General features: G+C 43.6%; 1 protein-coding gene across 1 annotated transcript; it reads right to left on the reverse strand.

Moving 5' to 3' along the window:
* Positions 1-4,184: 4,184 nt before the first annotated feature.
* On the reverse strand, positions 4,185-8,886 carry ING2 (inhibitor of growth family member 2). Its single transcript, XM_050338379.1, has 2 exons — positions 8,697-8,886; positions 4,185-5,472 (listed from the first exon to the last, which is right to left on the reverse strand). The coding sequence occupies exons 1-2, from the start codon at positions 8,884-8,886 to the stop codon at positions 4,802-4,804; spliced, it is 861 nt and encodes a 286-aa protein (XP_050194336.1). The 3' UTR covers positions 4,185-4,801.
* Positions 8,887-10,830: the final 1,944 nt, after the last annotated feature.

Here is a 10,830-nt window from a genome sequence, read left to right on the forward strand (position 1 = left end):
TGTATGCGCTACTTGTAACTTCCTTGATGTATATATAAGAAAAAAATAGAAGCATGCAATGCATGAAGTGCACCTCTGAGAAGTACAAATTTGGCCACCCTACAGTCAGTAATGTTCTGCTAGAACATAGGTGCAACAGACAAGATACAGTTCAGTCTGCATAAATACCTGATGTTAAAACATTGCTGGTTCACTTAAAGCTCAACTTGCCCAGGTAAACCAAAAGAATGCAGACACAGGTGGAAAAAAACACAGAACCTGTCAAAATAAGCTTTCAGAACTCTTATACTACCCCAACCAGAAATTAGAAAAGATTCAGATATACTATCAGCTTGATCTTAAGAGAATTGGATTCAAAGGCAAATGACAGCTTCACTTAATGAAGAATTTCCAAAAATTTTCACCAAATACAACTTCTACTGGCCAGCTCTAGTGGAAATCCATAATCTTCAAGCTATTCCAAAGACTACAGAGTAATCAGAAAATTGGCACCAGAGAGAACTTCAAACTCTTTTCAGCTCTTTCATGGCATGCTAATAGTAAAAAATCCAAACATTTTTTCCTTCTAGGATATACAAGTCTGTGGGACTTGAACAGTTGCACAGTAACATCTGGTTTCACCACTGACAGCAAAACGTCTTACCTAACTAGCATTGGACAGGAAAACAATTTTTGTGAATCTGAGTGACAGTCCTGCTCATCAGCTTCGGAGTATCAGATACAAAAACCTGCAGTATTTTTTTCAGTCTGAGGTGTCAAAGACTTGCAGAGCTACTGGAGATGAGGCCTCTGAATAAAATAAGTACGTGTGCAGATAAGAGGAAGAACTCTAAGCCCTTAACTTGCTGGTGTGACAATTGTTAGAGTTTTGTCCCAACAGAGCAGCTGAGCCTAAAGAATAAAAGCCCAGATCAGGACTTTCAAGAATCACATCTGTTGCAGTCAGAAACGGCACAGGCCACAGAAGTGCCAAACTGCTCATGTCAAGTATGAATTCAGACAACCTTCAAGCTAAAGTGAGAGGCTTTTAAATGAAGTCTTCAAAGTTACGAAATGCCATCTTCTTTACAAAGGCTCACTTCAGCTCTGAAAGAATATCTAAAACAAAATTCTAAGATAAATTCAAGGCAGAAAGGGGCATTTCACTTACCACCATTCTGTACTAGTTTAGAGATTTGTCAGTACCACATTACTATTTCTGGATGTGTAGATTAGTTACAGTTTGGCAAGGAAATACAGTTAAAACTAGTTTAAATATAGAGGTATTATCACTGTGCTGCAGATATCAAGATGGCCTTACAATATAGATGGCAAATACGAAATCGTTCATTTTGCTTTCAAAACAGTAAACTTTCTAGTACGTGTATTTGTGTTTTGCTTTAAAGCTTGGTTTGATTAAATGATTATTTTGTCAAGATTAATCAGACTAGTCCATGGGACAATGATCAAGACACACTCTCGCTCTGATACCATTTCTTTTCAATAGTTTATGGGCACCTTTTGCTGCTGCTGCTGAACTTGCATTACTTCAAAACTGAAAGGCAAAAAGCAAGAACTCAGAAGTGCACCATATTTTCATGGGCTTCAAGAAACAAGATATAACCTAAGCTGAATTAGGATGCAGCAATTATTTTCAAAAGAGGAAGTGGTTTCCTGCTTAGTCACATACACTTCTATCAACTTCCAAAGTCTGTGTTGCCCAGATTTTTTTTTTTTTTTGCAAAAAGCGAAAAACTTACGTCATGACAATCAGTATGTATCTTGAAGGTGAACTGGTTTAGCAGTGTTTACTTTTTGTTTCCACTTCACTGGTGAGGTTCATCCCTTTAAGAAAAGGAACTCAACATTAAGAAGCAACATTAAGAGTTCTCTACTTACCTTTCTGATTTTTAATGTGCATCTTCAGCAATTACCATTGATCTTCTATGAAAATGGATGCAAACCCACAAAATTTGTGTTTGGTTAAAACAAACAAACAAAAAAGTGGTGAAATGCTAAATGCCAGATAAAATCAGATCTTCTCATGTATGTCTTCACAACAAGTTAGTCAGAGCATTTAAAAGAAGCAATTTCAGAAGCACCGATATATATCTGAGGCATGCTGCTAATCTGCAATATAAACTGAATTATTGCTACATTTGAGTAATTTCAGGTATTAGGCAAGCAAGTGCTATTTCCCCAGCAGTATCTTCACTGGAAGTCTTAAGAATTCATATTCCCTACTAGAAGGTCCATTAGCATAAAAGAAGCTATCTCTGCATTAGAGATATTTATCTAGACCACTTTCAAAATCTAAAGTTTTCTTTGTGTAACACTCCAACATACACTTCCTACTTTAGCAATTATTTCAGATGAACAATTATATAAGGCTCCCTGTTTTCTCCTCTGCATTGGAAAAAAGTGTTCTTCATTTACCCAGTGCAAATTCAAGCAATACTTTTCAAGATAAATTACTAATGTTAATAGTTACAAATTCTCTTGTACTTCGTTCTGCAACTTGAGTGTTTACTTAATTGATGTTTGTTTTTTAATACCATGGAGCATGGCCATTTTAGGTCAGCATTAATCTTCATACAATCTTCATACATACAATCTTCAGCCCTAGGCTTCCAATCAATTTTCCCAAGAAGGAAATTTGAGAATCATTAAGCCATAACAAATTAAAAAGGAGTAAAATGCACAGAAAACAACTTATGCCACTTATCTCCAACAGTGGGCCTGATCATTCTCCATCAGTAGCCATGATCCAGCCCCCTCAAGAAGACTGTCATTGCAACATCACATCATCCACTAGGCCTGGAAAGCACGGTAGAGATAAGGCTTACCCTCTCTTCTGCCTTCCTGATGTTCACAGCCCTTAGTAGTTTCCTGCAGGAGCTGTTTACTTACTCTGGCACAGGAGCACTAGTCCACTTAATAAACCTACAATTCCAGAGCAAAAATTGAGAATGCTGCCTTTAAAGTCCCCTGACATATAATTACTATTACTTGCAAGTGTTAAATCCTGTCAAGTAATCAGATCCTAACTGAGGAAACAAGCTCAGTATGTCACATAGCCTGTAACATGGAGTGTCCTGCATGTTGGCTCGTGCCATCTGGCCTGACAGCATCAAGGCTTTCTTTGTGTTTATGCCACGCACCCACAGCACACCCCGGCCAGCACAGCCCTCTAGTGGGGATGCAGGAAGGAGTTTTGATGGCATTCATCCATCCCAGCTTGCCTTCGCTCATCTGCCTTCTGGGCTGCTCTCAACTCAGCACAACTGCTTTCCAACCAGGCTTGGCCAGAGATGGTGTCACTTCTCACTCTGCGCTGTGAAGGGAAACCTCAGCAGCAAAGGACAGAGACCCACAGGGACTTCTGAGCACTTGCCACCCACCCATAGATAATCCCCACACCCAGCCCTGCAGAGCTGCTGTTGTCAAGCCCTCCAGAACTCCAGTACCAAGAAGAGATTATTGAGCAGGAACCCTAAGTGCCAGCCTTGGTACCCCACTCACTTCTCCATTAGCATCTCCTATTGTAAAGAAGCAGAACACCCGTTTCCATCTTTTTTTCCCCTTCTCTAAGGCACGGAGGTGAGAACATTCACTTGTAACTGCCACCCAAGTAGTGTGTTCAGATACTATCAGCATATATCTGGACAAAACTCTTATACAGCTTGTCAGAAACCTGCTAGGATTTGTCTATTGGCTCTGTGCCAGGCATGCTTATGCCTTTTTTTTTTTTTTTAAATTATCTATAACAACTTTTATTGAAAGCTTTTACCTTCAGGCTTTTTAGACAGTTGCCCAAGTCCAAGAAATGTGGTGCTATGCCTAAACCCAGGTGTGGCCACACACAGACACAAATACTGCTTAAGGTATTAAAGTTTACAGCCCAGAGAACACCAGTCATGTTTCAGCTCTCAAGAGATCAATTATGATGAAGATTCCATCATATTGCAATTTCTGTTCTCTGAAAAGTTAACATCCCCTCCTCCTTAGGGATCCTTCTATCACTTCAAGCTTTACATAAGCAGTGGCAAAGTATAAACAATCAAGGAAATAGTTATGGCAACAGAGAGATCATCTCCAACAATATCGTGATGCTCGACAAAACTCAACCAAAACCTACTAAGAATATCCAAAATTGAATATACACCATAATTCTATCATACCCAAAAACTGACTCCCAAGTATAAAGTCACAAAGACAAGAGTTTAATATTGACCAAAAAAAAAAAAAAAAAAAAAAAGCAGCTTTAAGTTAGTGGTATTTTCTTCCTTGAAATAACATACTGGTCATATGAAAGTCACTGAAGAGGTCTGCTTTTAGCTCGGAAGACTTTTACAGTTACAGCTGAATTCAAAAACCCTAACTCCAAATGTGTGATGTTAACACAAAAACTGAAAATGTAAAACCTGGGATAAAGAACAAACTCGGTTGTTAAGATGCTAGCAGTTACGTGAGGCCTTTCAATGCCTTTACCATAACATTGTAAGTTCTTCAGTATCTTTCCCACCACCATTAGTTCAAAATTCACAAGGTTCTTTAAAATACTAATGGGTTAAATTGAAATCAAGCTCCATATCCTTGTAATATCTTCTGTGAAAGGTCTGAAGCCACCCTGTTTTAATTATTTGGTTATTCAGTGCAGAAAGTTAAAGATCACAGAAGGTATAACAGCTTTTAATACTCCATTAATAGTATAGGTTAAAAATTATTGCATAGTCTTATGCGTTCCCTAAAACAGCGTTCTCGGGAAATGAAAACATTTTAATATAAAAGGAGCAACTCTTTAAAACATAAATTGCTTTCACTACCTCGATCTTCTATCCTTTTTTGATTTGTCAGTACATTTGTCCATTGTTTTCTCATTGTCTCCTCTGCACTTGGGGCAATACCATTTCCCCTTCGGTTTGTAGGTGAGTCCAACACAGGAGAAGTGGAACCACTCGATGGGGCACTGTTCATTGTCACATCCTATCATTTCGCCGTAAGACACTTGGTTACATAAGCAGTAAGTTGGTTCATTGGGATCAATTGCAAACTCTACAGGTGAAACCTCCCTCTCCTGTTTGGCTTTGGAGCGCTTTTTCTTCTTGGAAGATTTTGACCTCTTTTCCTTAGGCGGTTGATCGTCGCAGTCGTCGATACCATTGGCTATGTGGCACAGGTCACGGCTCTCGCTGGTTCGCTGGCGACGGGGCCTGCGGGAAGATCTCTCCGGCTGGCACGACTCCATCTTGGCCTTTTCCAGGGGCTTTTCGTTCTCAGACAGATCTTGAAAACACTGAGAGTGTGTTTCCATTTGACGGGCTCTATTCTCTACCAGTTCTAGCATCTGAGTAACTATCTGAATTTTTTCGTCTCCAAGTTCTTGACTGTTGATTAATGCACGCTGAAGATGCTGCTGCAAGCGTTTTTTCTGAACTGGGTCATTTTCCGACTTGTATTTTTCATAGACATCATCTATTTCTTTTAACGCTTCTATAAAATAAAAGATAATAATAGCAATAATTACATAGGGTGGAACATGCTCAAGAAAACAAAAGGATGTATTTCTAACTGATGAGAAATAGTACAAATTTCAATTACAGTATACCCTAGTGGGTTAGATAGGATATATTATTCAAGTTACAGTGGTCATCAAATCAGTGTTAAGGTCACAATCTGTTGCAAGAAAAAAATTCTCAAGTTCTAAGAAAGAGCAAGCTTATTTTAGCCATTGGAAAAAGAAAGGATAACTCAAGAAATGGGACACCATAGTTGCTGATGCATGGATAATCCATCTGAAAAAGCAGGAATTTCTATTAAAAGTCCCTATCGCAGTAATTCCAAACCCCTGGCCTAAATACCAAGGTAATAGCTTATTTTATCACAGGAAGAAACCTTAAATTCACAGAATCATTGTGTATCGTGATATATAACATTCCAGAATTAGGATACCCGGATCCTCTGCCTTCCTCTTCTTACTCGTCTAAAGGTTTGGTATTACAGTTTCAGTGTAGTTATAAAAGGAGTATGACAACAGAAGTTACATAATAGCAAATTTACCATCAGGATGAAAATTAACTTACACCACTCGAAATGCTTTTCCTATTACCAAATCAGTTTACAGCAAGTTGCACTTTAAATCAAGGCTGAATTTTTCAGAATAGGTGACCCTCTCTTTAGAGCATCAAAGGATATTTTTAAGCAACTAGTAAATGAGTGGTTTATAGCTTGACTACCAAGCTTTCCTTCTTGCTAGTCATGCAAAATAACTGCTTGAGTTGCTGTAAATTTCTCATTAAATTTGGTTCTCAGAAGTAAGTTTAATGAACCCAAATATGAGACCAACAAATGCCTTATACATCAGTCTTAGTCTGTACTCTGCTGTTCTACACTGCTGGATTTTAAAATAGTATTTTCCAAGCCAAAAGTTACACTAGAGTTACACATAAGGAACAGGAAATACTTCAGAAAAACTGACAGTGCAACTTGATGCACAGTGTTAGATACAGTACTGGTGCCCTCAGAATTTAAGGATTTTATTTGAACAGGAAAGAGAACTCATAAATGGTACTGAACTATTTACTTCTAATGCAAGAAGATATGCAGCACAGTCTATCTCTTCCTAAAGATCTGTATTTCACAAACTGGCTTTCATTTTTAAAGAATTTGTCTGCATTATACAGTTGTGAAATGATTCAAGCCTGTGCTAAATAGAAGCCATAGCTATTATCTCAACATCATTCCCAGAGATTTTTTTTCCTGCTGACATCTTGAAATAGTAGCTTAAGTATGAACAGCTGCTTTTTACTATAAATTCTGAAACCTGTATGACAACAGGAGCCAAATGCATTTTGTTCTGTTCCAGATTTTCTCTAGGGGAAGATTCCTCTTGTCCGATAACTCAATTAACCTGTATTTTCTCAGTATCAGCATTCCAGCTACCATTAAAAACATTAGTTTCGTTTCCCTATATCTTCAGCTGCATCACTTGGCTGTTGCCCTGAAAAGGGGGAAAAGAAACTAGAAAAATCTTAATCTCTGCTCCTGAAAAGCATGGAGTAAGGTACTTAGTATGCTTTTGAATGAGAAAGGCATAGCCAGAGTACAATAATCTCTAGCCACATTATTTCCTACATGAAATTCTTTGGAGGGGGGCTGGAAAGTGTAGGTATAGTTACACAGATTTCCCATATTTGAAATGCTCTACCTAGAAGAACCCAAAAACAATAACTGTTTGCTTTTTCACACCGTGACAGAGAAAAACATTCACCCCACATCTGTATTCCACAGATGCAGCCTGTAAAGATTTAAATGGATCAGCATCACTAAAGAGAGGAAACAACTTTATGACTGACAGAGATGGAAGTTTACCAAATGCTTTGTGAGTCCCTAAGATTAGAGAAGGCACCCATACATTGTAATAAACAGCTCTGAAATCCCTGTTAAAGGAAAATGAAAAACAACCCCAAAAAACCTCAACCCAACACAAACCAGGGCCAAGTGTTCATTACAGATAATCTGATTAAGTTTGGTGGAGCTAATGAAAACTAAAAGGATTTGTTTTCTAAGCACATGAGTGACTTTGTTCCATCTGCACAGACTATCACTACCTTTCAAATTAGCTGAAATAACAGAGCATTGCTTTTACATCTTAAAACCTGGGCCTAAAATATTTTTATCCATCTTTTGGGGGCTTGGAGATTTTTTGTTGTTGCTTTTTAAAACAGTTGAAGGCTTTGGTTAAAACTAACAACAAACTTCTGCTATGGCCCGGTATTGTATTAGCGGCTGGATGATACATATATAGGAGATACAGCCTAAATAAAAGACTGAATCTATTCAAAGCAGATGAGGAGCGCTGGATAGTCACCACCGATCAGGAGGTAAAGAGCCTGCTAGGCATTCCAGCCTTGACTAGGAATTCCAAGTGCTGCAGGCAAGTCTATGTCCTTTAAACCCCCAGGAAACTTACAAAACCCTGTCCTCATGTATCCTTCCGGGTAATTAGAAAGATAATTGGAAGAATCCCTTCCGACAGCTGCCTCCTGAGATGGCCATACAGCGTCTGAGAGGCCTTGGCGCTCCCCTCGGTCCCCTCCTGCCCTGGCCGAAGGAGGGAGATGCGGTTCCAGGGCCGACTCTGGGGGACCAAATTCCTGCCTCATGGCAGGGCAGGCCGGCAGCCGCCGCGCACTCCGCGGGATGGGAGGGCTTTAGCGGGCACTGAGCCTCTCTGCCGGAGGAGCCGAGCCTCCGGAGAAGTTCAGGACAACTTCTCGCTCCGCGGACCCGCTCCACGACCCCGGGGAGCGCTGCTGGCGCCTTGGGCATCCCCCGCCGCCCCGTGCCGCGTACGCGGGACGGGGGCAGGGCCCCGCCGGGACCGGCGCTCCCGCCCGGCGGGCGGAGCTGCGGGAAGGCCGATTCCCGCGCCCCCACCCCCAGCGGCACCGCCGGCGGGGCGGAGCGGGAGCGGCCCCGCACGGCGGAGCCGGGGCCTAGCGCTGGGCAGCGCCGCCCCCGGAGCGGGGCCGCCTCCCCGGTAGGGACCGGGAGCCCCGCGGCCCCCGGCCCCGCCCCGGTATCAGCCCCGCAAGGCCCGGCAGGGTCCCAGCGCGGCCCCGGCCCCTCCGCTCCAGGCGCATGTGCGGCGGGCGGGCTGGGCGGGTGGCTGTCCCCCCTGCCCCTTCGCCGCCCGGTGCCCCGCGGGCGCCCACCTTGGCACTGCGTGTCCATCTCCCGCAGCAGCGAGGCGTTGCGCTGGATGTCCAGCGGCAGCGACTCCACGCACTCCAGATAGTCCTGCACGTAGAGCGAGAGCAGCCGGGCCCGCTCTCCACCCGGCGCCGCCGGCCCGGCCACCAGCTGCGGCCCCGCCAGCATCATCCCCCCGCGCCAGCAGCACATCCGCCGGCGCCGCGCCGCCCGCACCGGGCGCGGGGTCCCTGCGGCGACCCCGCTCCCTCCTCCTTCTCCTTCTCCTTCTCCTCCCGCCGCCGCCGCCGCCGCCCCTGAGCCCGCGGGCGGGCGGGCGGGCGGCCGCGGTGCGCGGTAAGGAGCGGTGGGTGAGCGCTCCCCCGCCCGGCCCGGCCCCCCCGCGCCCCTTCCCGCGGTGCCGCCGCCGGAGCGAAACCCCCGCTCGGCGCCCCCGCCCCTGCCCGCCGCGCGCATGCGCGAGGCCCTGCCCTTATAAGGCGCGGCCGGCGGCGCCGCCAGGGGTTCGCATTCTCCCGCCTTGCCCTCGCGCGCGCTCCCATTGGCTCGGCCCGCCGCGAGGGGCGGGAGCGCGCGCGCGGGGCGGGGCCGCCCTTAAAGGCGCAGAGCCTTCCGCCTCAGGAGCCGCCACCACCTGAGCCGGGGATCCATCCGGCAGCGCCCCGGGCGGGAGTTTGGGCTGTCCCTGCCCGGAAGGAAAAACTGCCCGATATAGCTTTACAGGAAAGCGATGGTGGTTTGTGATATACTGTGACCTAGGGAAGCTGAGTCACATTTCGTCCTGATTCGAGGAATCACTTCAAGTGGGTTTTTTTTGCCTACCACCAAATCTCCAAAATTTGACAGACTATCTTGTCTTTTCCAAGGCTGTTGAAGAATTTGTATCAAATGTTTGCCAAAACAATTATAGCAGGAAACAATAGTAGAAAAATACTTTCTAGCTATGTGCTTTTTAGCTACATAATTTTTCCTAATGGAAGAATGATATAAAGGGGTTAGAACTACTAAAAAGTTGCAATTTCATTGCCACATCTCTTTCAGACATTTTTCAGATCTTAACTGCGTGAATAATGATTGGTAGGCATCAGGAAAAAAAATCAATCTAATGGACTGTTGAAAGCTCATGAGAAGTCCTGTATGTTTTGCAGTATGTTGAATTTATATTTAAGGAACCTGAAAAAAATGGGGAAAAAATGCATCTGGGAAACTTAAAAAAAAAAAAGAAGGCATCAGAGATGACTGAATTCAAGGATCAAAAAATCCAAACCCCAAAGTCCCTTTGTCTTACATTCCTACCTTTGGTAAGTGGCCAACCCTAAAAAAGTACCTGTAGATAACATTTCAGGATGGCATGATATAGAGTAGTGGTCAAACAGCAGGAGAGGTTGCTCAGAAGGGCTTGTATAGTCTTCTTTCTTGGATATTTTTGGAGCCTAGCTGGCTGAGGCCTGACAGGACCTGATCCGGCTGTGAAGCTGGCTCTGCTTTGATGGCCTCCAGAGAATCCTTCCAGCCTCCTTTCTTCCTGTGGTTCTGTCACTGTGTGATCTGTGCCAGATGGCTCCATGGCGAGTCCTACAGCAATATTAGCAGACATGATGGCAGTCTGCAAGTGTTATTTTCTAAAGACCCTAGTTCACAGAGGTATTTAAACACATTCCTAACTTCCAACTCATGCAGCTGCTAAGAGGGTGGCAATGATTTTCATATATCTGTGTCTGAGCTGTTGAGTAATTGTAGCTGCAGACAGGCAGCTTTGCCCAAGCCAGTAATGTGTTGGCAAGTTCATAAAAATGAATGGAAACAAAGTTGTAGGCAGTACTTTCGAAACACTCTTTATTACGCTGATGTCACTCTGGCCAAAAAAACAGGAAGTCTGTAATTCTGTGCGTTCATGTTCTTAAGAGAGCACCCTCATCTTAAAATCTGTAACACCTGTAAAACCAGCTGCTTGCTTTTTTTTTTTTTTTTTTTTTTTGTGCATTGTTACAGCTCAGGTTAATGAAGATAGGCCTCAGATCATTTTATGCTACTTGTCTCATTTTTGCACAAATGGATTTAGAAAGTGGCAATAACCTAGTTACCTTCACTTCCATCAGCAGTATCCCACTGAAACTTTACTGTGTAGCATTCACT

Source organism: Myiozetetes cayanensis, unplaced genomic scaffold (assembly GCF_022539395.1).
Source record: "Myiozetetes cayanensis isolate MyiCay16 unplaced genomic scaffold, myiCay2020 scf7, whole genome shotgun sequence".
Classification (NCBI taxonomy): domain Eukaryota; kingdom Metazoa; phylum Chordata; class Aves; order Passeriformes; family Tyrannidae; genus Myiozetetes; species Myiozetetes cayanensis.

Excerpts from the sequence above, each read along its gene's own strand:
- ING2 (XM_050338379.1), bottom strand. The coding sequence starts at position 8,886 with ATGTGCTGCTGGCGCGGGGGGATGATGCTGGCGGGGCCGCAGCTGGTG. Across the intron at positions 5,473-8,696 it reads GATGGACACGCAGTGCCAAG|AAGCGTTAAAAGAAATAGAT; the intron begins GTGGGCGCCCGC and ends TTTATTTTATAG.